At 37.7% G+C, this 26,703-nt stretch overlaps 1 protein-coding gene across 1 annotated transcript in view; it reads left to right on the top strand.

Annotated features, from left to right (window-relative positions):
- Window positions 1-26,703, top strand: part of COL24A1 (collagen type XXIV alpha 1 chain) — a 156,716-nt gene that overhangs the window by 39,185 nt on the left and 90,828 nt on the right. Inside the window, exons 7-14 of the mRNA XM_080406641.1 lie at window positions 234-287; window positions 7,157-7,201; window positions 9,477-9,530; window positions 10,734-10,778; window positions 12,966-13,019; window positions 13,708-13,752; window positions 18,899-18,952; window positions 21,443-21,487. Of these exons, the coding sequence (XP_080262767.1) occupies window positions 234-287; window positions 7,157-7,201; window positions 9,477-9,530; window positions 10,734-10,778; window positions 12,966-13,019; window positions 13,708-13,752; window positions 18,899-18,952; window positions 21,443-21,487 (396 nt within the window). The remainder of the gene's footprint in view (window positions 1-233; window positions 288-7,156; window positions 7,202-9,476; window positions 9,531-10,733; window positions 10,779-12,965; window positions 13,020-13,707; window positions 13,753-18,898; window positions 18,953-21,442; window positions 21,488-26,703) is intronic.

Raw genomic sequence — 26,703 nt, 5'->3', positions numbered from 1 at the left:
GTTATCATGCAGGAGCATGCACTTTGCACTAGGAGGTTGCAGCTGAGGAACTGTTGCCTTTTCAGTTTTCGTCCTCTAAAAAAATAAAAATAAATCTGTGCCTGATAAAACATTAGCTACTTCTTTGTACCAAAAGTCCAAGCATGCAGAGAAAATATGGAGTCCTACAAAGTTTATAGGCCTGTGTCATGTTCCAGTGAAACATAGTGATCCTGGATGATTTTGTTGTACAGGGTGATCCAGGCCCCATAGGCTTTCCAGGACCACCTGGGATCAAAGGCCAGAAGGTAAGATTCTGCTTCCATTTTCATGTAACCCTCTCTGGCTGAAATCAATAGCCATCAGGTGGATGTCTGGTGGTCAAGAGGCAATAGAAGGGCTTTGGTCTGCTCTTGATAGTGGGACTGTCTACTGTGTCAGGCTATAGGCCAACAGTTCAGCATCTTCCCTTGCAACTAAATTAAGTGAGATCATCACAACAGAATGTAAATTACAGCTGCTTGGGTTGGTGTTCTTAACAGGCATCGTGTGCCTCTGCTCAAACAGAATAAGTACTAGAGAAAATAGGCTAGCCTGCGAGATATATTCAGTTTTCAGTAATAGCTTTTTCATTTCTTTTTTCTATATTGTGTATTTTGTAGTATAGAGAAAGCTCCATGGGATATCCTCAGTATTCCTGCACTGAATTATTTGCTTTCTTTCTGAATATGTTCCAGAATGGCTAAATTAGAACACAAATAGAGTAAGTTCTAATTTTGCCTGCTACATAACACAATATTTTTTAATGTGAGAAACATCAGGTGCCACACACTGCATTTAGGAAATATATCCAAAAGCCCTATGTATACAGAAAAGCATAAAGCAGACAAGTAGTTTTGGAAAGGGAACATGAAGGATGTCATTGGGGGAAATGAGACAACCTTGAGAAAATGAGCACAGAAGACTGAGGGAGTGAATATACTTTATGTGGAAGGAGAGGTCACCTGACATAAATCCAGTAGGCTGCTGTGATTAGTCAGATGGTGACTGGCGAGGTGGCAAAAATCAGCAAGAAAGCTGGGGGGAAAGTACTATTAAATGCTGTCTTTGCAGAAGATAATCCAGTGTTGCAGGTGTAATAGAAAAACATGAAGAACACATATCACAGCAGAATTTTGAAGTAGTATGTAACACTAAAGGCAGCTGTAAAGTATTCAATCAAAAGGATGGAATGAATTGTTAGAAAGGTAGGCCCTGATATTTTTGGCCTGAGTTTTTGACATATAGAAAAGGAATAGTAATTAAATGCTTGCCTGCTATTGAAGCTGAAGAAAAAATGGCATTGCAACAAAAATTACATTCAGTGTTATGTTTTAAGATGGCTTCATTCAACATTGTCTTACTCTTAAAAAAAAAAAAATCATACACTTTAAGTCTAGTAATTTATTTCTTGAATTGAACAAACCATAGTAAAAATGTGAAAAGGGAGCTATCACTGAATTAGCACCAGGAGGAGCATGGAAATTTATTTTGCCAAACATGTGGCCCACAGTTCTATGAACTGAGAAAACGTATAGCTGTGACAAGAATTTACATCCCCTCTGTTGAGAGTTAACCTACAAGCCTGAACACTCATAGCTTTTGTCACCACTGATCTTGGGCCACCTTGAGATTTCCCAAGTATTGTGCTTTCTTGTTTCATCAGGTTTATAGTTTTGCTCTGAAAACAAAGTAGTTTTTGTTTTAAAGCTTTTAGATGGGAAGCAGCTGTCACTTGTTCTGGATTATGAGACTGACATTCGGGGGCAAGGAAATTAAAATCTTATGGCCATCATGCTCTCTTCCTGCCACAAGAATTCACTCCTTATCTGAGGGTTAGAGACTCTGTGAAGAATTGTGCTCACTTGATCACTGGAAATTTTACTGTTTCCATGTTGTACACATCAGACACTAACTAGAACCATGTTTAAGATAATTTCTGCCTGACCCAGATTGTAAGAATACCAGCTTTTGAACAGCGCTACACCTGTAAACAGTTAAAATTATTTCACGCTTAATTTTTTTAATGACAAGCCCATGATTTATTGTGAACTTTAGTTATTGCTTTTCAATATACATAGGTAAACAAGCTGTTAGCTCATTGTGATCTCAGAAATTGTTTTTGAAGGAATGTGAGCACAAGTAGCTGTGAAGTAAACCAGCTACAAGAAAAAGCTGCAGAAAGATCAAGTATTTCTATTTTTCTTTTGTATCCCAGTACTACTGGAGAATCACTATGATATTGGATAAATAACATATTTGTGATATTCTTTCTCATCCAGGTAAAAAGGAAGATTAGAAAGGTTCTATATATGAGTTAATGGTGTCCCAAATTCTATTTGATTTTGACAACTTGTGTTAACTGAGTAGTTTTTAAACAGTGGGACATTTGATAGCAAATAAAAGCTCTAATGTTCTTCCAGTATTTTTAGTAGTGTAATACAAATCTGTATGTGTCATGATAATTAATTTTTGTCATACTGAATTTTGTCAGTGTTTTCCTGAAAGACCTGGAAATTTGAGGTTTTTTCTTTGGGAAGTCATCATCCATTTCCCATTAACTGGAGTAGTGGCTTTGGAGAGCTGCAGTGGAGGGTGCGCTGTGAAGCCTGCTGCCCTCCACTGGGCACGATCGCCCCGCTCCAGGTTGGATGTGGAATAAACCGCGTCTGAGTTTTCTAATAAGAATTTACCTGGTTCTGAACTTCCTGTGCAACATATAAAAGCATGTGTTGTGGAAGTTTGTGGCAAGTGTGCATATTATTTTTACATTTTTGACAAGAATAACTTTGAGAAGCTATATTCCATGTGCTTTTGGTTCTATTTTTCTGAATATCTGAGATCGTTAAGAGAATTTCTTGCAAAGATTCATTTACACACCCACACCCCAAATATTATATTTTGAAGCCCTCAATGCAATAGGGCAGCACTAGTAAACTACTGTTTTGGATTAGAACTATAAAATGATATGTTTCTCTTTATAAAGCTGAGAATCTATGGTGTTTTGTAGCAAGACAGTGAAACAAACGTATGTTAATAATCAGGACTCTGGAGCAGATTATTGTGATTAACTTTATTTTCCATTACATGCCATGTGTCGGGGTATGTGTCCTTGTGGTTGCATATAAAATATGACATATTTCTCATGCCTGTAACACACACTATAAAAAAACAAGTTTTGCTTGGGGTAGGGTTCCAAAATTATTCTAGTGTAAGAACAGAAAATTGCATGTTTATGAAGTGTTTAGAGGCCTGCTTCTTTCAGGCATCTTTTGAAGCAGAGGAGCAATGGCAGGAGATGAGGGTTAGTTTGAGGGGAGTGCTGTTTCCAGAGCAGTTGCACAATCTCATATCTGGAGCTGTCTTGACAGGACCATCTTTAAATCAGCACTCAAATCTTCCCTTATATCAGTCCCAAGACTTCACAGAGTAGAAGCCTCTCCCTCCCCCCTCTCCCCAGAAACGTCCTACTTCACTGTACAGACAGGTGAGTACTTGCCTCTGCTAGCCAGAGTACTGAGGGGTAGATTGCCAGCCAAAGGACAGTACTCCTGGGCATTAACTTGCCTGGGATCATGCCAATAAATTAGAATGACTACAGTGTCTGTGTGGTTGCAGGTACTTTACAGTGACATTGCAAAAGACTTTTTTTTAAAAAAGATTGGCTACAATTTTTGGGCTGACTTTATTCCCTAGTATGTGTGTAACGGTAAATCATGGGAATCGGGATCTATAAAATCTCGATAAAATTCACATACTAAAGTATAATATGGTAAGAAATGTTGAAGGAAAAAACTTGGATGCAACCTGAGAATAGCTGCTTTTGTCTTTACATGTGCATCCTGTAAAGGGCAAGGGAGATAAATAAATTTCATAGTGGTACTTGCGGTGATGTCAGTGTTATGCTACAAAGTGTCTCCCGCTGTTTCTCCTAGAAAAGTGAAGTTTGCCTTGAGCAGGAGGAAACTTCAACTCTGTGAGAGAAATTCCTCTGCTGAATTAGGTGGAGAAAATGTCCATCTTCTATACATATGCTTTTCTTTTTTTAAGTGATGTTTCCATTCCTTGGGATATTTGGGCTAAGAGATGCTAGGTGAAAGCTTAGTTGTGTTAATATGCATCAGCAAACAAGACAGAATGGAGCTGTGAAGAAAAAAAGCCACAAAACAAACCATTTGCCAATGAGGTTTTTTAAAACTGGATGCCATGTGGTGACAATGTGGAGCTGGTAAGTAAGTGTTGCAAAGTCTCATGTGACAGCACATGGAAATATGTTTATATGCTAAACTTACCCCATACCCAGAAAATTTTTTTCTGGTGCTTTTCAAAGACTAGTATCTCTCTGTAGCTGATGGTTGTAGCATCAGGTATAACATTCCACCTACTGATTTTTAGAGGTTAGAGAAACTTCTTGGCTCTCTAGTTTGCTGGTGTTATGCCAGATGTATTTTAATAACAAATGCATATAAATTCTAATAAAACACAATGGGCACTAGAAAGGTGGAAAGACTTGGCTTGAACAGTCCTTGCTGTTACTATTTAACATCTATATTTTGCTAAATACAGACTTCACTCAGTCTGGGTCCCACTGTGCTAGACATATGGTAGAAGTCAGACACTTAAAGTTGCTATGAAGTCTTTTCTGATCGTATTAGTTGGCGGTAAAGGTTTTTTCTCTCACACAGACCAAAGTATTCTTGCAACTTGCTGTGTTTGTGTAATGTGCTTGAAGTTTGTGTTGCTGTAATTGGAAGCTGCAAACCTTTCTCTTCCACAGTGAGCTTTTAAAATCAGAGTATTAATCTTCATTAAAAATTGGGAGGTATTTCATTCCACAAATCAGTGCATGTGAACTTGTATTCTTCTTGTTTACTTTCATCATAGCTCAGAGCAAACTGTCTTATTTATATGGGTATACTCAAGAATACAAACCCAAACTAATAAAAACCTAAGAATTTTAAGAAGATTAGCTAAGTTACAGGAAAGGAAACTCCTATGGGAAAACTCTGTCTTTGGAACGATACTCATTTTAGCATGGTTTAGCTTCATTCTGAACCAGCATTAGGTGAGTTAGAATAAATAAAGTCCATGTTAACTCTGAATAAGAACACAGGCATACTACAAAATATGAGTTCAGAGTTTTCCTCTGGGAGAAGTAAGATGCTGTTGTGTAGAAAGGTGCACACTGGTGTTCAGTCCTCCATCATCTCATAGTTCCTCGGGTGTCATTTTTTGAGACTGTCCATGCAGGTGTTAATCAGCTAAACTGATAGACTTTGAAACCAAGTGGTGATAAAATTCTCTTTGAGTGTTTCTGTATATAGTAGCGTTTGCTTTCCTTTTCTCCACATACAGAAATAATAAACTACTGAGAGATCTCTTCGAGCAACACGTGCTTTAGTTGAACATAAAGCATGGAGAGAGGATAAAATTGTGAAATGGATAAAACTCATGAAATAGAGTGGCCTGGGACTGTAAAAAATGATACGGCTTTGTGAGGCACATCTTGAAAGCTAAAGATGAGTTACTGGCTTATGCTGGCATCTGTATTTCTGCTTTAGCAATTCAGTAAAAAATTTGGTCTTAGGCACACATTAATACAGTAAATTGCGATATTTCATACTAACTGGTTTGTCCAAGATCAGCTCCTGACTATCTGTGTTACAGATTTATTTTTTTTTCCCAACAGCAATGCAGACCTCCTTCCTTAGATGCAAGATAACATATGTAAATTATTTAGATTTAAGCTACAGGAGAGGATTGAAGCCAGATTACATTATATTTTTTTTTAATTGGCAATGTCCTGTGTGCGATTAGCAAAATGAAAGGACACACCTGCTCTATTGGGTTTTGAGAAAATGAGGCCTTTGGGTTTCTTAATGAATACATCTCTTTTGGATCAATATTCCTCAAACAAGCCTATACTAGCAAAATGGCAAATTTTGAAGCCTTACAGATGTCATTCTCTTCTTTATCTGAAATTATAACCAAGCAAAATCATTCAATCTTTAATTTTGTATGTAATAATAAAATTAATTTCATGCAGAAATACTCTTGTCGTTGTGCAAAAGCTTATGCAAAATTTTGGGATACCTGATCTGCTGAAATCAGTTGCAGAATTCCTTCTTACTACAGTGTCTCAAGTCTCTACTGACTAATGAGTATCATCATGCTGCAAGGCAACCAGATGTTTGACATCAGCCAAGACACTCCCACTACTCAGTCAATGTCTTTGAGGCCAATTTCATGATAGATTTCCATCCAGAATAAGGATTGTTTTGGTCTTTCAAGCTGCAGCTTTTGGAATTTGTGTATTCCCAGTGCCTCTTGCAAGGGATGTGTAGACCAGACACTTGGCTTCTGCATCAATCATGCAACTGTTACAGCCTCCCTTTTAGGCTAGCTTGTCTGGGTATCGTTAGTACAGTGTAAAGACATCCAGTAAGGTTCCCCTTTCAAGTATGCTGTTGCAGATGGCAGATTCCAGCTCTACTTTTTTTTTTTTTTTCCTTTAACAGCTAAAATATGCACAAAATGGTCAATGCACAGGAAGTAAAGTTTCATAGCTTTGTGATTCTAGCACCACGGTAAAGATTTCTGGGATGAGGAACAGGCTATTTTCCCTACTGATATAAATTACACAATGTAAGGGCTAGGATTTGTTCCATGTTAATTTAGAAAAGAGTTATCCTGTGTCTTGGAAGGTCTGTCTTTCTTGAGAGCATCCTAGAATACTCTGGAATGACCCTCTACTTACACCCCTCCTCTGAACTGCCCTGTTCAGAAAGGGCATCGTGACAAGGATTTGGAGTGAGGAAATGCATTGTACCAAATCCAGTTCTTCAGTTTCAGCAGTAACTGGCGACAGCATCCCATGTACTCACTTGTTTAGAAGAGTGTAAGTCTGGAACTGTCTTTAAGCGCCTGATATCTTTAAAGTGTCTAAACTGCTATGAAGATTTCTCGCTCATTTTCTCTAACTTAGCTTTCATATGAGCTGCTAAATGTAAACCATATTAATGCTGCAGACAAGCAAGACTAGATAATGTTTCTTGTTAAAGGGAGGTTGGAGTAGGAAAAGAGGGTCCATTTTGTGTGTTTAACTGTATTTATCGCATACCTGGTTTTCCACCTACAGGGTCTTAAGGGTTATGCGGGACTGCAAGGGCCACGGGGTGAGCAGGTAAGTGATGAAAGTAGAGTACACTATACTCTACAGATAAACAATTGAGCATGGAAGAATGCATAATCCAATATAAGTGTTCAATATAAGCAATCAATGTGAATTACTGACTGCTTAAGGAAATACTTGATCATTCTTCATCAAGAATTCAGATTAATTAGAGATCAGTGTGGTAAAAAATGGTCTAAATGGAATGGAAAAGACCAGCTTGTTTTTCTTCAACTACCATGCTGGCTTGCCGGAGATGGGTGTAAAATTCTTGTTAGAAGCACAGTTTGGATTCTCTCAATGCATTTTAATGCATTTTAAATCTCCTAGCATGTAGAAAATGAAGATTATTTAGTGTTTTTTACCCACTTCCATGTCAGTTCAAGAAGCAATCTGAACATAAATTTCAAAGACATCCAGTTGCTGAGGCACCCTGTTAGCATTAACAAGGCTCCTAATGGCAGAGTGGATGGAAGCATGAGTTTCCTCTTGGACAATGCTGAAAGGAAAATGGTGATGATAAAAGATGATAGACACCCGAAGGGAGATGAAAACTTATGAACATCATCCATGACTTTAATGAGTTTTATACACAAATCTTAATTGAATGAGTGGTGATTTTTATTACAAGCCCACAGGCATTTTTCTGTAATGACTATAATTTAGCAGTGAGATAAGAGATAGCCAGTGAAAGTCATTCTTAACATCAGGGAAAGAGTGAATCTTTGAAGAACTTGCAGATGAAAGATAATCAGTTAGTTACCATGGAGGAGGAAAAAGTGAAGCTTGCATTGAAAAGCAATTCTGCTCATTACTCATGCAATCAAGCATGTAAGTTCCTTCAAAGGCAATGCATGTTCAAGAATGTGAAAACTGGTGATGTGCAGCTGTTTGATACCTGAATGTTTTCATGCAGCTGCTATAAATATTTTCCTTCATTATTATCACTTAAAAGATACATCAGAGTATTTTCTAAGAGAACACTTTGGATGAAAGAGTTAAGAGATTTATTTTGCATGTAGTTCATACTGCTGGTATTTTGAGGCCTGACTGGTGAAGGTGATGGGTTAGACCAGTTAATTGTCATCTGTAGCACCTACCTGTGTTTCTAGTTTTTAGAAACTTGTACAGCAAGGACAGACATTCCTCTGAATCTGAGAGTCATGAAACTCCTTGAACAGCTGGTAACAAAGGAAAAGTTTTAAAGGATAAGGTATAAATGCAATGATTCTACTGCTTTTTTAGTTTTTTCATATACATGTGGTTTGAGGTACATCTGAGCCAAAATAGGAGACCATGGGTCCTAGTTCCATGAAAGAACATCTGTCAGAAGATGAATCACTAGCAGCTGAAAGCAGGTGACAGAATCATCGCAATGACAGCTCATTTAAATAAAAAATACTGCAACTCCTTTTTTGCATCTGCAGTTCTGAGTTCTGCTTCCTAAGATTACTGTTTCACCATAAGTCACCTGTGAACAGCTCAGAGAGGAAGGCCTGATCCATTGCTGTGGTAACACTGACCTGTGACAGTGGGTGGAGGGTCAGGCTGCAAGAGTGTCCAGTTTATTAACTTGGCTTATTTAAAATAAAATTAACTGAACAGAGGTAGGTGAAGCTTCATCTATCTTGGTGATGGGCACATGGCATTTGGCACCATTTCAGAAAAGCACATTTGTCTGAAAATAAGTAGTCAGATGTGCTGATGCTAAGTAATGAAATAACAAAATTGGCTTTTGGATTTGAGTAGGAGAACGAAGATGAAGAATAGTTCGTTATATTCATGACTAACTCAGTGCTATATTGACCTGATTCTGGCAGAAACAAACAAAAAAAAATTGTAAAGACACAAGGATTCTTCTCCAATGAAACACTTAACACATTTGTTCCGATACAGCTAAGACCAGTGCAGTTCCTTCATTATCAGGAGCTGTCTCCTGTAGTCTAACCCAGTTACTTTTTATAAATAGCATCTATGTTTTGTTATGGAAATATGGGGGTGCGCACACTTGTATTTCACAAAATCTTAGACTACTCTTCTTGTAATGCTTTTTAAAGGATACGTAAGTGAAATTGGTGGAGTTACGTATGTATAATGAGTAAATTTTAGGGTATTGTGGTGTAGCTTACTCCGAGAGCAATTTTTCTATGAGCTTAAGCTGTTGGCTTAAGACAAGGTGTTAAAAGAGAAATGATAAAACAAATAAGCTCCAAAACATGACATTAAACCTGTTGTTTTTTCCTCCCCCCCCCCCCCCCCCCCCCCCCCATCCCCCTTTTCCACTTAGGGAATTCCGGGAATGGCTGGCAATATTGGGGCAGTTGGTTATCCTGGCAGGCAGGTGCAGTAACTATATTAATTATGTCTTTGCAGTTTGGAGAGTTTTCTTGTTTGTTTTTTTCAAAAGTACCATATCTAATTCTTTTGGAACTACTAATAGTATAAATGTATTTGTTTATATCTTATCATTTATCCTTAAAACAGACCTCTTTCACAGGTAATGCCGTCTAGGTAATGTTGAGTCTTGTGGTTTTTAAAATTGTATGGGTTAGATGAAGCAATGCTGTGCCTTTCTGGAATACATACATGATACTACCAATGTACTGAATCTCTAAACACTTTATGTTCCTTCATAAACCTCATGTGGATGTATGTGTTTTATCTTTTTCATATATCAGGTCCAGAAGTGATAGGAAACTTCCTGTTGTAGTAGAGTTCCTCCTGATTTTCAGCAATGTATTTACTTCACTGCTGAAACTATTTCTTCAGCCCTTTAAGGAAACAGAACATTAAGAGGTTTTTTTTTTTTCCCCACATTGAGATCTTTGAGGAGAACCAATAAAGCCAGAAAGCAGCTTTCTATAAACACAAGCACTTATCTAAATATTGATTTAAAAAAAAAAAAAAATAACATACAGGCTAATAGATACCTCAGTCCAGTAATAGAAATAAGACATAAAGTAGAAATATTTATTTTTTCCCCATATAAAGGTAAATGAACCAAATTCACAACTGTCTATGGTTTTGTGTCTGCTTAAAGGGTGAATTTGACCAATATTTCAGTGTTTTATTTGGTTAGGTTTGCAATGGCTATATATTTTAAAATTCCATTCCAATATTTTATATACTAATGGATGATAACATGTTTGCATTGAATCACAGAAAATGTTTAAAACATTTGGACTACATATGATGTTCTAACATTAGCTTTAAAATAATAGGAAATGTGTCCAAATATAAAAGCTTATGAAAAGTCCTGTGAAATTATGTCACTGTAATGCCAGATCACTGGGTCTGGAAAAAATTTTCCTGCTAGAAGAGATAATTTTAATGTAAAGGAAGCTTCAGTCATTGTCTTAACTTTCAGCCATGAATTAATGGGAGACCTTTCTGAACAGGGGAGTGCTTTATGACACCCTCTTCAATCCTAATAATTTAAAGAATGTATTGCCAGTTTAGAGTTAAAAAATGCTGTTAGAGTTATTTTAAATAGATCGTATCTGGTTGTTTAAAATGAAATACAACTCATGTCTTTTTTTAATAGGGCTTAGCTGGACCAGAAGGTAACCCAGGTCCTAAAGGTGTAAGAGTAAGTAAGCATTTTAAGCATTTTGGCATGCCTGTGTATTTTTGCCCATACGGTAAATAAGCAAGGGGATGAGGAATTTCATTCAGCTCTGCCAGTTGTATGCCCTCTGAACTACTCTGTCTTTGCAGAACCTACAAATGGGAAAACACAGAGTTTCTTTCAAAACACATGTAAGGATTTATTTTTTTTTCCGATGGTGAGCAGCACAGAGCAGTCTTCCATTGTTGCCCGTCCTCTTCATTTGGAATGCATGCAGGCAAGAGAAGGAAAGCAATGCTAAATGTGGATGTGTGAGCTGGGAGTGAAGAGGAGTGCATGTTTCCTGCCTGAAGCATTATTTCCATAATGGAAGCTGTCAAGAAGGGAGACATATCTGGCAATTGCAATCTGTAACAGCTACAGAAGCTGATAAAGGGAAACCATCTTGTCACATAAAAAACGTAAAAGTGCTCTTGAGATTTTAGAATGGTTTGGTTGTAGTCATCTATGTCCCAGGGTCCAAAGGCTCTTAATGCTCTGCTGATTCAAGCTTTGCTTTTGGTTAGGTTGCCTTTTTTCTGGGTCTTTTTGTTTGTTTCTTTTTATTTGGGTTTTTTTTTTTTTAATAGGCACATGTGCATGCTTGTATGTGCATAAGTATTTTTTCAGACTCTCCCCATCAGGCAGTAGACATGGGTTTCCAGAAACTTGCATGTTTCTGGTTGCACCTAGGATTTGAAGGAGACTTTTGCTAGGTGTTTTCAGGCCCTCAGCTCATGCTGTATAGGTTGCTGAGCAGTGTGCTGTGTTCTCAAATACCTATTAAAATAATCTTACTGTGCTGCTAAATATGCTTTTGCTCCTTTTTTTAATGTAGTTACTAAAAACCTTTACCTGCAGCAGCTTCTTAATATGTCTGGTTTTTCGGGGTGGGTATTTTTGATGTCAGTTTTCATTACAGTGATGGGAAAAATTAGTTTGTCAGGATCAAGTGTCAACAGATATTGCACCCTCAGGGATTGTATCCTCTATGTTTCTTCAGTTTACTTTTGCTCAAATTCTCAATGCATTTTGTCTCGTTCTCCCCTCAACCAAGAAGACCTTAAGTGATCCCAGTCACTTCCTGAAAAGTTACTACTGCTCTGTTTACACAAAGCTGAAAATGGCCAACATATGAGTAATTTTAGGGAAAAACACCTGTCAGGTCTTAAGGCTAAATCCCCTATTTGGATTCTACAAGCATTTTCCAATAAAAAAGATGCACAGTCCTGTTTGGGCCATACAGCTGTGCCATGGAAGTGTATAGAAACATGATAGGAAGTATTTTTAGAACCTTGAGGTTAGAACATTCCTGCAATCAGACTATACTCTGCTTCTCAGCTGTTTTAAGGAACTGTAGAAAAAAGAAGAGCCTTTGTTTTCCTTAATCTCGTTAGTGCACATCTTGTCATCCAGCCCTATCTTTCATAATTAAAAAAAAAACACAAACAAACAAGAACAAAAAAAACCAAAAACACAAAACCCAAAAATCCCAAATAGTTACCATAGGGGGACAGGAGAGAGACAGATGAAAGCAAGGGATTCTTTTTTAGTAACTCCTAATATTTTTGTACCAATCTCACTTTGAATCTGGTAGTGTACAATCCATCTCTGCTACTGTTTTTATAAATTTAGATATAAACTGCCACTTCTGCTGAGTCAAAAGCATGTTTCTGTCTTCATACAACTGATTACATGAGAGGATCTATTTCTGACTTTCTGAGTGGAAGGTGGGGGAGAAGTGCATTGTGACTGAATTTTAAGAAAAACATTCTGCTTATGACAGGGTAAACTTTGTAAGACTCTTTCATATAGCAGAGATCAGTGTTATTAAAGATGAGAACATTTTTTCTGATGTATTTAATGCATAAGAAAAACCAGCTTGTTTCGTATTTCATTTATTCTAATAAATATCTCTGCAACTTGTCTTATTAGAAAACTTAGTACTTCCCTATTAATTGATTCTGTACCCTTATAACAGGAAATTGTTTTTGCTGTTGGTTGGAGAGTAAATCCTAGTCACATTTAAGTTGATTGAGCTTTACTGGTCATTTCAAATAAACCTGAATTTAATCGCTGGATCTTGAACCCACAGCTGGCCAATACTGAGGGGCAATATGTGTTGGTGGGAAGCAGCCTTGTAATCAAGAATTTTTCTTCTGTTTTTAGGGTTTCATTGGACCTCCAGGTGTGGCAGGACAACCAGGACCTGAAGGAGAAAGGGTAGGTTTAATGGAACATTAATGAAATACTGATATTTAGGTGGTAATACAATATATGTTAGGAGGCAGGGGGTTGGAGGTGGGGGGAAGTACAAAGTATAACTGTTCATATGAGTCTTTACAAGCAAAACTGATGTGGAGGAAATTAAATACATAGCGCATATCTAATTAGTCTAATCAATGAAATGCACTGGTGCTAAAGTGAAATAGGAAGCAGCTGTAAATTGTTATGTGAATTTTATCTAGAGATGCAAGGATTAGGGGTATTTTTTTCTTACCACAAATGTCCATAATGAGTATTTTTCATTGAGGAATTTTTTTTTTTTAGTCAATAATCAGTATTTGTCATTTGTTGGATAATTTTATGGAAATGTTAATCTCAATCTGTGTTTGAGCTTTGTTTTGTTTTTTTTGAGCACAAAGGATGTCTGGCCATGTGCTTTGATGGATGCAGGATATGGCCCTTCATAGTTCTGATGTGGCCACAGTAAAGACAAGCAAAGTGTGTGGTTTGTCGCCCCTGTTATAGGGCATTGTTTGTATGATTCTTTGCTCAAATGTTTTCTTTTCTTTTCTTTTTTTATGGTGCTTCTTCTTACACTGTCTTTTCAAATGAAATGCATGTTTGATTACTTGAACTTAAGCTATTGAAAAGAAAACCTACTTATGATGGGTTATTTCTTTCTCAGGGCATCCCAGGCTTTCGTGGAAAAAGAGGTCCTAAAGGGAGACAGGTAAAGCTTCTAACACTTGTTACATTTTTTGCTGCCAATGTAAATGCATCTGTAATTCACTCTTATAATAATACACAACTTTAATCAGCTGAAAAATGGTACTTTTACTTTTCCAATAGATCACTTTCTATTGTTTCCAATTAGTACTTTACAGTACTGCAAATTCTGTGCAGATTATAAGTACTAGATATTCTGAAGTGAGGAAGACTTAATCTGATGAGCCTTGTGGCTGGTTCATTATATCAGCTACCTGAGGGTTGACAGATGACAGGAACATATAAATATATTCTGTAAAATCAGTGTTAGCACAAGATGCACAGATCCAAGTTTTGTAAGTCTGATTTTGGTGTTGGTGTGAATGCAAATCAACTGCTGCTAACGTCTGATGTTTCTGGACTGTGGTAAATTAAAGCTGTCCTCTACTTAGCATGTATTTCTACAGCTGAAAATAAACACAAATCTGTCGAGTATACATTATGAAGGTTTATGTATTTCCTGTGGTATATCTTTAGTGCCAAGTGTTTTGTTTTCTGCTGCAACCTTATTATTTTAGGTCTTTGAAGCTATCCAGGAGTTTCCAATTTCAACTTGCTTGTGGTTTGAGATTGGAAACTACGATAGCATTCTCCAGTTGTGCACTCAGCTGTTCAGATGACTTTCATCTAACATGTTGAACAAGCTTGTTCGGCAGCAGTACTGTGATTGCCATCGTTTGGCCCTTGGTGTATGCTATGAAAGTTGTGGAGAATTCTGTCTAATTATGTTTTGTTTTCTGTGTGATCTAACACCAGCCAAAAAAGGCACTAGCCTTCGGTAGAGTTCCTTTTGATGTAAAGAAAGGCAAGCAGAGAAGTGTCATTAAGTTGATAGACTGCTCTTTCTGAAGTTGCTGTCTTATTGTTAAGGTATAAAATCAAAGTAAGAATCTGCTTTTTAATTACTTGGTTAGCAGGATGGGATGCTCCTGTGCTTGTTGACCATATTGTAGTTCACTTATAATTTGCATAAAATCCTACTTTTTGTGCATCTGAGCATTGGGCAAGAAGGGATCTGTGCCATCAGTACCTTGCAGTAGTTGGCAATGGGTTGTACTGGTGAGTCACGTGCAATGCTGAAAAAGAACCTGGACAGAAAGCAAAGGCTTGTGCTCAGTGTGGAAAATGAAGAGGAGGTGACAGGAGGGTACTCTGAAAACATGTTTTGCATTATCATCTCATTCTCTGTGGCAGATTACACTGAGGCTTCTGATTGCCAGTGTAGTAGTTTGTTTCAATCCATAACAGTTGGTGCTGTGCATGCTGCAGTAAGCAGCTGTTTTTAATTTACAGTAAGAGCACAGCTTCTAGCAATGCCAGGGTATGCTCTGATAAGGACTTGTATTCATATAAATCAATTCAGAGAGGTTACACATAGGTGACAGAGCACTAAAACCACCACTGTATGATGTCCATGATTGCTTTCATTCAGTAATGATTCCTCTGTAATGCTGTTATTTCCTCAGTCCCAAGGAATGCTTTCTATGATCTATAAAGTACTTATTTGACCGAAGGCTACTAATTTAGGGATCAAACTAGGAAAGCAATAATGTGGGAACCTGGCTTGAAGTACTTTGCTGGATCACAGACTTAGAGAACATGTGTTATTTTAACCCCAATGAAAACTGTGATGACAATGTTTTTTGACACAGTGTCCTGGACTGTTAACTAACAGTTAACAGCGCTGGTGCTTTGGAGCAGGACATGGTCGCTAAATGAAATTTGGGTTGGGAATTGCATGGTGCCTGAAGTTAGGCTCCTTGCCTTGTGTTCTAGGATGCAACTTACTTACTTGGACAAAAATTCTGTCAATAATAATACTTGGGGAAAAAACTGTCTGACTGGCAGAGGGCCTTCAGAAAGAAAACAGGTCCCAAATATGATCTTAGTTTTGGAAGTAACATTAAAGTATAAGAAAAGTGGATTGTGTAATGGGTTGTACATACAAAATGCTACTACTTAGCAGGTTTGTTGAATAGTTCTTCATATTTGTAATATCTCTGGCATATTTGAAATGGAACAGAATATTCAATTACCAAAATCTTTATTGTGAAGATTATAGAGTGAGGATTTGTTTGAATTTTAGATTACTTTTGTATACAATATACTTTTAAAAAAGTATTTCATAGTGGAAGCGTATGTATTCAATTTCTTCCCATTGTATGCTTGTAATATAAAATCTGGCTAGTTTGCAGTATTTTTAATGAATTGTCAGTCCTATTAGTATGATCCATAGTGCTTTTACATAAATAGTTTGACCCCATTTGGGGGAATGTTTTACATAGTTCTCTTCTACATGGGATTAGTTACAATCAGTAGTCAAAGTGACAGAACAGACCTTGTAAATTATACCAAGAATTTATTAAGCCCATTGTAACTGTAAAAGCAGGTTCTATTTAATATTAAAATTATGAATAGTCATCCTTTGTATGCTTTATAATAGTAATGTTAAATGATGATATTGATGTAATAAAACACTTGTTGCACAGTAGTATTTTACTTCCATTATCAGACTTTTCTGACTGTTTTCATATGTCACATTTCCTTTTCACTTTTCTACTTACCAAGATAGTTTTATCATCATCAGTTAGAATTCTGACACATGATGTTGGGAATGGGATTATGATGACTGTGAGTAATCTGTCCCTTTCATAACTCATGCTGTTCTGGGTTCCTGATGTATGTAAAACATCATCTGTGACCTGCATCTATGATCTGGTGGCTGGTAAAACTGTCCCATTGCATCCTGCATTTCACTTTAGATGCCTCATTTGTGTGTTTCCATTAAAAAAAATATTGATATTCACGTGCATCATGGCAATTCTGCCTCTGTTAACATATACCAATGGTAGACAGTACAACCAAAATATGATGCTAAGGCTGGTAAATTAATCATTGTCTGTGCCATGTCAGCTGGTAGCTTTTAACAGCATAGGCACTGTGAAATACCCATTTTGCATGTGTGAAATTTTACAGTGCATTTTCAGAGTTCTGCAAAAATCTGGCCGATGGTGTATGGTTGGAGAATCAATGTAATCTGCTTTATTAACCCTTAACCTATGAACCTCTACTTTTTAAACAATAAGACAATCATGGTGTAAAGATCTGTACTGTCAGATCTTACAGTTACAGCTATAGATTCTTATTTGTGATTTCCATGGTCAGATCCTGAATAAAGATTTCATTGTTGTGAGAGGCATTCCTATCTTTTGCTATCCTGAATTTGGAGGAGAATCTAGAAAAAAACTCCAGACAAAATCAACCCAAAAGATCGTACAGGGAGTGTTATGCATGTCTCAAATTAATTTACAGCACGATGATGGGATCTAAGAGCCTGTTAAGCTGTTTCAACATATTGTTTTAGCAGTGTGTATACATTATATATACATATATATATGCATTAAAAGTTGCCTTGACTTTTAGGTTTTTTGGTTAAAGTTACTATTAAAGCCAAATATGGCTTAAGCTGCATTTAAACTACTTTGGTTTAGGATACAATTTTTTCCACCTGCTTGCTGCATTTTGTATTTTCTTTCTGACTGCTCTTCATATAATACAGTTTGATGATGCATATCCCCCATTCCATTAAGGAAAGACACTGCTTTACTGAGCCCTGAGCTGGACAGCTATGTGGATGTCCTCCAAACAAGGTAGATTGAAAAGGCCAAATGAATTGTACATTTGACCTGCAGCAGGTTTGAACACAGTCTTAGAGAGGTGAAAGGTTAATGCCTCAAAGTACTGTTCCTGATACACAGGGAAGGGTAAAAAGACATTCAAACATTGAAAAGACAGAGCATTTCATGTAAAAATTATCGTAGGGATGGAATTTGCTCCTTTTCCCCATGGAGATGGACTAGTAATACTCTGGTGCTTTGTGGCAGATTTTTTGAGGTCAGTCCATCTCTCAGTTATCTCAGTACTCTAATATTGTGTGAGATTTTTTTCTAGGAAAAGTCTCTTCCGTGTGAGCATCTTAGCTTGGATTTTTTCCAGGCAGAATACCTTTCCAGCTTGGTATTTTGCAAATTTTATGATAGGCTTTTCTATGGACCTTACAATGTAATTAAAAAGGATGTTGACTTCTCTGTAGGTCTGTGCTCCGTCCTTTCTTCTAACTTTATACAGTGATAGGAATAAAGAAAATATCGCATGATGCTGCTTCAGACTAATAGCATGAGCTTCTATTAGCGTCATGTGGCTTTTCTGGAGAAATAGTATATGAATAGTATACTGATAAAAATTAATTAAAAAAACCCACACACACAAAAAAAAAAAAAAGGAAAAAAACCCAAACCGTTTGCCCCTAGCAATTTGTGTGCTTCTGCAGTGGGCAACATCAGAAAGAAGTAAAGCAATCTGCAAAACTCTGAGAGGAAGCAATAAAGATTAGAGACAGTAAAGTAGTGGGTTTCCACTTCATTTTGCTTCTCAAGCAAGAAATGGAAATTCCGTTTCAAGCTTTGATGCTTGACTTGGTCAGTCAGATTTCTTCCCTGGCCTGGTGTCCTAGTCTCTGAGAAAATGAATAAAGCTTTTCCATGTCTTGTTTGAGTTATTTTTTCAATCTTTAGATGCATACTAAGCCAAGTGTTAACATTGGTAAGGACAGTATTGTGCCAGAAACATTGAAATTTAAATTGAAAAAATTGACTTCTAATGTACATGTCACACTGAGACTGCAACCATTAATATTTGGGGAAGAGTAAGGAGAGAACAAAAGGCAGATGTTTTAGTGAATGCTGTGGGTAATGGGGAGGGGGAAAATTGAAGTAAAAATACTAAATGAGAAAAGAGACTCCAAGCAAGTAATTCAAGTAATACTTGTTTAATATTGTTCTTAAAGCAAATCAGACATCTGATTTTTCCCCATGCTCACATTGTGTATAATTATATCTTTTCTGGTTATGAATTTAGGAGACAAGCAAATGCCACTATTCTGTTCATTTGAACTGTGCAGCTGAAACTTTCTGCTTCTCCCTGAATGTACATTCTCTCTCCCTGAATCCACTTGCTGATTTGCTAATTTCTAATACCTATAGGAATTCAGCGTTCAGACCACCCTTTTTGTCTTGAATATTAAAGAACAAGCATTCTCCCTTCTGCTTTAGGGTTTTCCAGGTGACTTTGGAAATAGAGGCCCCCCTGGCCCAGATGGGAATCCTGTAAGTATCAAATTGTGTGTTGATTAACGTGGTAAAATTTGTAACACTCAATATTAATTCCCCTCCCAGATGGAAAGGAGACTTTTGCCTCAAAAGTGATGTCTTAAAGTCTGCGGGAAAATTTTGGACTGTTACTTTTCCATGGAAATTGCCAGGATAGTATTGTAATAAGCAGTGGTATAAAAAAGAAAGAGAACAGAACCAGAAAGCTACTGAGAGAACAGTTTCCACCACTGTATGTGCTGACTACCTCGAGAATCAATGTCTTGCTGTCCTCATTGCATTCCTGATTTGAATTCTTCAAAAATTCTTGCATTGGATATGACTTTGCATTGTTTGTTTAAACCATTATTCTAAGATCACCTTAACAAAATGGGAGTCTGCATGTATGCCAAACCCCTAGCTTTCGTATTCTTATGCATTTGACAGTTGATTTCATCCTTTGAACTATTACTGAATACAATTATGCTAGTATGTCATTTAGTGCATTATAAGCAGTATGATAACAGCTTTGTCCTTGGCAGTGTGTGCAAGCTAAAGTGCTCTCGTGGTATGGTATTCAAACTGTGGCACAGTCACATCACTGGCTGCTATCAAAGGAGCTTTGCTGTATTTGTAGGAAAACTGGCTGCAGACTCAAAACTCAGGTTTCCTTTGATATGAGAAACCAGTAAAAGGGCTTCGGGCCAGACAAGGGAATAGCAGTAAGTGCTGGGCAAAAAAGCAGCTGATTTGAATCTGCTTTTATTGTTGGATGCTCCTTTGGAAACTGCTGTCAGTTTGTGTATAAAGGTTGTTCTGACATGGACCAGAGTCAGCAACTGGGCAGAGATGGTCTTTTTGAATGCCTTCCCCATCCTGACACACCCATTTTAGAAACTTATTTTAGAAAAGCTTACATGAATTTTGCTGGTGGTTTATTAAAGTTTGGTGTCAGCATTTTGGAACATAGGAAAAAAAAAATATTTTGCATTTCTGGTCCCTGAAGCCAAGCTCCCCTTGTGGGAATGTCAGGTGGTGTCAGTATGGCGTTTTTTATCTTGAAAGCCCTCTGAGGTGTCATGAGCATCACCAGCTGCTTTGCATATGATATAAAAAGGTAAGTTCTCCCTTCCCCTCTTGGTACTCCCAAGTGTTCCTCTGTTCCTGATAAAGCAGATACTGTCTTTCCACAATATCTGCAGAACAGTAATTTAATAGAAACAAGCTCAGAAGGCCTGAATCTGAAGTTACAGACTTGCACTTTACAAAGAAGCCTTTTTTAACACAAGCATTTGCAACCAAGTTCCTTCTAATCTGCCAAAACAGCTGCTGATCTTACTGCCTTCTCAGACAGGTAGCAACCCCTCTCCCTGCTTCCCCCAAAACTCACCCTGCAGGGCTTGTTCAGGCAAGGGGCCAGAGCTGCAGCTGCAGGGGGCTGCAATGCTAATGGGATATTTACAGAGCCTGTTCATGAGCTGGCAGTGGAGAGCAGGGGAGGCCTGTGGTGGCAGGAACATGAAGGAAAGACGTTTATTTCCATATGCTGACTTGACACTAATGACATTTGTTTCCATGCCTAATTCCTTCTGCTTAACCGAGTAATGCCATCCTTCCTTTCCACAACACCCTCTCATTTCTCTGAGGATGTCAGTCTGCCTTGGAGGATGTTTCTAGAGCATTCGGTTTCCCCTGTGGTTAGTTTGAAGCAGGCTGGAGAAGGCGCATAGGCACTAGAGAAGGGAGGAAAGCATGAAGGTGTCCTCTGTGCCATGCTCAGCAGCCATGCCCTGTTGGACAGCTTCAGAATGGGCTGAGATTTGCTTGCATAAAAATCCCCCTTCAAGTGTGGGTGCCAACAGGCTGCAGTGCACCCTATGTATGATAACCATTGAATAGCAGGTCCCAGACGTTGGTACAGCCTGTGCAAAGCAAGCTGACCTGGAGGGCTACAATATGCCTTTCATGCATGGCATAGAAACTTGGCAACTGTTCTCCGTGGTGTTTTAACCTCTGCTGAGTTAAACTTGAGTGAAACAGAGCCAGTAGTAGAGTACTGATGAATTTGTTACTTCTACATAAAGTACAAGTACTGTGGTTTGTATCAAGAAGTATTTTTTCAAAAAGAGAGTGTAAATTTGCAAAGGTCTTGCTATGAACTGAGCTGGTGTCCTATTTATCTTTCAGAGGAATATTTAATAAATTTTTGTGTATTTTTCCACCACAAAGAATTTTTTTTTTCATCTTCCCACTTTAAATATCATGGCAACAAATCTCACATTCCTTGGTAATGCAGGAATTATTTAATGATGCATGTATCTTGAGATTTAATTCCATAATCAGGGATTTTAGTAAGCATATTTGCCCATACAGTGGTAAGTTGTCATTCTTCAGGAACTCTGTAAAAATCCTAGTGATTTGCTTTGCAGATCACTTTTGTTTATCTTATCACTGGGCATTTTTTAAAATGGTAAAATTCAGATAATCTAAAATTCATTTTCTTTGAAGGGAATTGTTGGTGGTGTTGGTCCTCCTGGATTTCCAGGTCTAAGAGTGAGTATACATTTATTACTTACTTTGATACGGCTTCATTAGAATATTTGGCTTGTAAGTTTGAAATAATAACAACAAATATAAGAGTCTAGAGATTTTAAAAGATTTTGGTTTAGGTAGCCATGATTGCAATTGAAATTACTGTACAAAACTAGTATGGAGAACTTCTATATTTGATTTGGATTTTTATGCTTATTTCTGACCTGGTATGTCTGGGATTTTTACTTGCAGTAACCAAGTTGGCTAGTTTACACCCCTAAAGCCAGTGTTTGTTTTTGAAAAAGCACAATACTTCCAAACATTTTGACATCCACAGTCCAAAAAATGTCTTACGTTTTTAGAATAAGGTTGTGATGCTCACTATGACATTGCAAGCTGTAGTTGTATAAATACAGTTGTGTCAGGGAAGCTCTGTGACATGAATGAGGCCTACAGGAGATGGGAAAGATTGATACTTTCACACCCTGTGTCTTACTGCCTTATTTTAAGTAATTCATGTGTTTACTGATAGAAGACCTGGATTTGATTCTTGATATTGGCTCAGTCACGGCTGGCTACCCAGCCGTGTTCATAGTTCATAACATGTGGGAGAAAATAGCATGTTTACACTTCAATTAAGAAAGCCATGATTGTCTCCAGTGTTTGGTTTTTGGGGTTTTTTTAATTTATATCTGGAGATCTGAAATATTCTTGATGTTTGTTAGTTTACACTGATGGTCATCTAACATTTCCTTTGAGGTGTGCCAGTTGAGTTCCATGATTATTGTCTTTTTAATGATGTGTTCATAACAAAATAAGTCATCCCTTGCTGCCTGATTGGGATTCTTATGGTATTGCTATAGTGAAGGCACAGAAGCTTGGACAAGGAACCTCTGTGGCTTGCAGCCTTCGTCATGCAAACATGACTGATTGTATTCTTGTCACTTGCCATATTTGAGCCAATTAAACTACTTGTGATATTAGAGGTTGCATTCTTGAGAATTTGCTTTGAGTTAGTTTGCTTTTCTTACATAAATGTCTTTGGAATTTTATCTCAAGGATTTTGATAATTGTACAAATATATCTCAGTTTTTAAAAAAGCCTATTTTATATCACTTCTAAAAAGATGCCTATTATTTTGATTACAACTTAGCAGTTTAGCTCTTCCTAGAATTTATGAGCATAAGTGTTTGCATGGTCAAATCTCCATTTGCTACGTTGCTGAGTTGTGGTCATTTACAGAGATGGAGTGTTAATAATTTTGTGTGAAATACAGAAATTACTTTCAATCACTAGTCTAAAGCCTTTTCTACTTGTATGTAGCTGAAATATAACAATAATCACAGAATCACAGAATATTCAGGGTTGGAAAGGGCCTCTGGAGACCATCTAGTCCAACCCCCTGCTAAAGCAGGTTCACCTAGGACAGGTTGCACACAATTGCATCCAGGTGGGTTTTGAATGTCTCCAGAGGAGACTCCACAACCTTCCCGGGCAGCCTGTTCCAGTGCACTGTCACCTTCAAGGTAAAGAAGTTCTTCCTCATATTTATTCAGGTGGCACTTCTTGTGTTGCAGTTTGTGCCCATTGCCTCTTGTCCTGTCACTGGGCTACACTGAAAAGAGCCCCAGCCCCATCCTCTTGACACTCGCCCTTAAGATATTTGTAGACATTTATAAGATCCCTTCTCAGTCTTCTCCAGGCTCAACAGGCCCAGCCCTCTCAGCCTTTCCTCATAAAAGAGTTGGCTCCAGTCCCCCCGTCATCTTCGTAGCCTTCTGCCAGACCCTCTTCAGCAGTTCCCTGTCCCTCTTGAACTGGGGAGCCCAGGCCTGGACACAGCACTCCAGTTGCTGCCTCACCACAGCAGAGCAGAAGGGGAGGATCAGCTCCCTTGACCTTCTGGCCAGCTCTTCCTAATGCACCCCAGGATCCCACTGGCCTTCTTGGCCACCAGAGCACACTGCTGCTTCAGGGGCAACTTGCTGTCCACTAGAACTCCCAGGTCCTTCTCAGCTGATACGAGCTATTGGGGAAAAAATCCCCCAAATACACTGATGGTATATTTAGATTTTGACCAGCATGAAATCAGCAATTGTTTTGCCTGTTGCCTGTGAACATCATCTGAGTGGCCTGCCATCTCTCATTTAAATGTGAGATTCTTCTGCATGGTTCCATGTGTGTAAGGAAAAAAAAAAAGCTTTGATTATGTGCCCATACATAATTTTTATTCAAAGTAAAGGCAAGAAAGTAAAGCATAGAAATTGGCATTTCTTTCTTCATTATGTACAATTATTAAGCTAAATCTTCATGTGTATAGCTTTTAGTTTCACAATGTGACCATTTGGAACAAGATTTTTACAGGGAGTACACAAATATTCACATCTTCTGTTGGAATTAGGGTTTGACCAGAATTCTTGGAAACTTTACATAATCTGCTGCAGGTCATTTGACTACAAGGAATTAGAGGTCTTTTATGAAGCAGAGAGCTCCTTTGATCCCTACACTTGTGTGTTTGTAGCTGAGGTATATGTATATATGCTGAAAAACAATGACGTTTTTGGAGGTAGAAATAAATTTGCAAGTGAGCTTCTGATCTTATTATGAGTTTAGTGCTTGGGATGAAAAATATGTGATTAAAAATATGTATGGGCAAGTTCTTATGATGTAGAAATGTGGTTCCATAAAGGTAGGGTTATTCCAACAGCTTAATAGATCTTGTTGGATACATTAGGCTGTTTTTAAAGGTATCTTCGTTTATTCAGCCAAAACACATTAGCATTGCCACTCAGGGGCAGTTAACTCTCTGTGGCTGATAAGACCTTACAGTAAGATTTTGCAGTTGAGGAAAGTGACCCAGCAATATTTCCTCCAGTTTTCTGAACACTCATTGGAAGCTTCAAAAGCATCAGCAGATCTAGCTGGGGTTTTGAAATAAGGTCAGAACATGGCTAAAAAGGATTTCGGTATCTAGTGGCATGAATCTTTTGTGGATACTAACACACTGTATACACATCATCAGTAAAATTTACTGTTATGCACTCCTCTGTGTCTCTGCATTACACCATATTAGTTACTCTGGTTCCCACTTTCCCAGGCAGTAAGATAATTGGAAGAGCTGTCCTTTGTTCCAGAGCTTATATTTACAAGGGACCATTGTGCTTTTGAAACTGTAGGATAATTTCACCAAGACCTCAGGGGAATTTCAGGTGACTGTAGCATCCCCAAGTACAGCATGTGTGGTGCAGCCTTTTTCCTTGACCACACCTGCTCTCCAGATGGATTTGTGCACCCTGGCCTTTGTTTTCATGGCCCTTATTCAGGCAGATGCTAGTGGTCATCCAAAACTGCGTAAAGAACTAGAGATCTCAATGTTTGTTCTAAAATACTTAGTTAATTAAACATATTATACTATTACAAGATGCAATATTGAACATGAGGTTAAATATATTAATCTGGCAGAAACCAACAGTGTTAATTCAAGTAGCTTGTCCAGCCCAGCTGTATGCAGTGTCAAGAGCTAATTATATTTTTGTACTCATGAGAACAACAGCAAAGTGAGTAGCATCAGCAAGCTGAGTCCAAGAATTCCTTTCTTCCATGATTTTTTGCAATATACAAAGCTGTTGCCAAGTTCAGAGTTCTGGCTGGCTGAGCAGTCAGTCTCTCAAGACTTGCAAACCCATGAGTTTTAATGTGATGGAGACTTTCAGAAAATTTAGCACCACAGTTATCAGAGCTATCACATTTCTATTTTTGTTTAACCCCCCACACACACACACCCCTAATACTAGGAAGCATTAGTTTTCCTTTTCTGGTATCTTATTTTTTGTCATGTAAAAGCAATTTGGGTTTAGTTTCACTAAAAAACTAAACCATTCTAAAAAAAATTAGAAATGGTGGAAAAGGTATGCTTTATGTAGCTGAAGTAATTTGTGGTTTTCATCTATCAGCAATTTTTAACCGATAAGCATGTGCTAACATATAGCAGGGCTGTTGTAGATGAAGGACAATTTTAAAAACTGACAGCCTTAGTAATTCAACCCTTTTCAGTGAGATCACTTTTCAGTTTTATTTTTTAATAGTTCCAGTTCTTTGCTGTTAATTATGTCAGACGATATGTCTGGAGACTGTGACAAGAGTTTCATCAACTTGAATTTTGTAAAGCTCTTTTGGAACTTCTTCCCATCGCTTTTGTAAGCTAAATTTCCCAGCTTAGTATCCCTCTGATTTTTCAACCGATGCTATTGTTGCCATAAGTATGTATTTCAATGTACAGTATCATTAATACAGAAATGCCTTGCTGAACTAAAACATAAAGCACAAGTAAGAGACAGCAATGTAAACAATTTATCTTGGCATTAACTAACATGACAGAATATATCATTGAAGCAGTCATGTAAGGCTAAAGCAATGTAGAGTGGCAATTCTCTTGGGAGCTTTACCAAGCACCATTGAGATGCTAAGTCATCAGTCTTCCTTTTTCTTCAGTGAGCCATGAGTCTGATGATGGCTGCAGAGGAATGTTTTTGCTAACTACCCAAAAAAGTTTCCAGAGAATAATGAATGTGTGCTGAACTGGAAATCAGTAGATGTCCATCTCATCTTTTCCATGTCACAATTAGCAAGTAGCAAAAGATGTCTTTATTCATATTTGTTACGAAATTCTTGCATAGTCACAGAGATATAACACTGCCTTTTTTTTGTCCAGAAGTAGAATAGGCAGAAAGTAGATCTATTTTTCTCTATATAATATAGTTTTACCTATTGATAAATCATTTCTTATGTTTAGCTCACTCTTTCATTAATATTATTGCTGTTTCTGTGTTGATCTTTTAAGATTCTGAATTTTTTTCATTTCTCATTCGCTTTTCATTTTCAAGTCATAAAACTTTATAAATCCCAGAAAGGAGAAATGTAGTAAGGGCTTTGAATCATAGAATAATTTAGGTTGGAAAAAAACCTTTAAGATCAACAAGCCCAACTGTTAACCCTGGACTGCCAAGTCCATCACTAAACCCACGTCCCTAAGCACCACATCTACACATTTTTTAAACACCTCCAGGGATGGTGATTCCACCACCTCCCAGGGTGGCCTGTTCCAATGCTTGACCACCCTTTCTGTGAAGAAATTTTTCTTAATATCCACTCTAAACCTCCCCAGGCATAATTTGAGGCTGTTTCTTCTTGTCCTGTCGCTTGTTATCTGGGAGAAGGGACCGACCCCCACCTGCCTG

Source organism: Falco punctatus, assembly GCF_963210335.1.
Source record: "Falco punctatus genome assembly, chromosome: 11".
Classification (NCBI taxonomy): domain Eukaryota; kingdom Metazoa; phylum Chordata; class Aves; order Falconiformes; family Falconidae; genus Falco; species Falco punctatus.
This window is presented reverse-complemented; position numbering and strand designations above follow the sequence as displayed.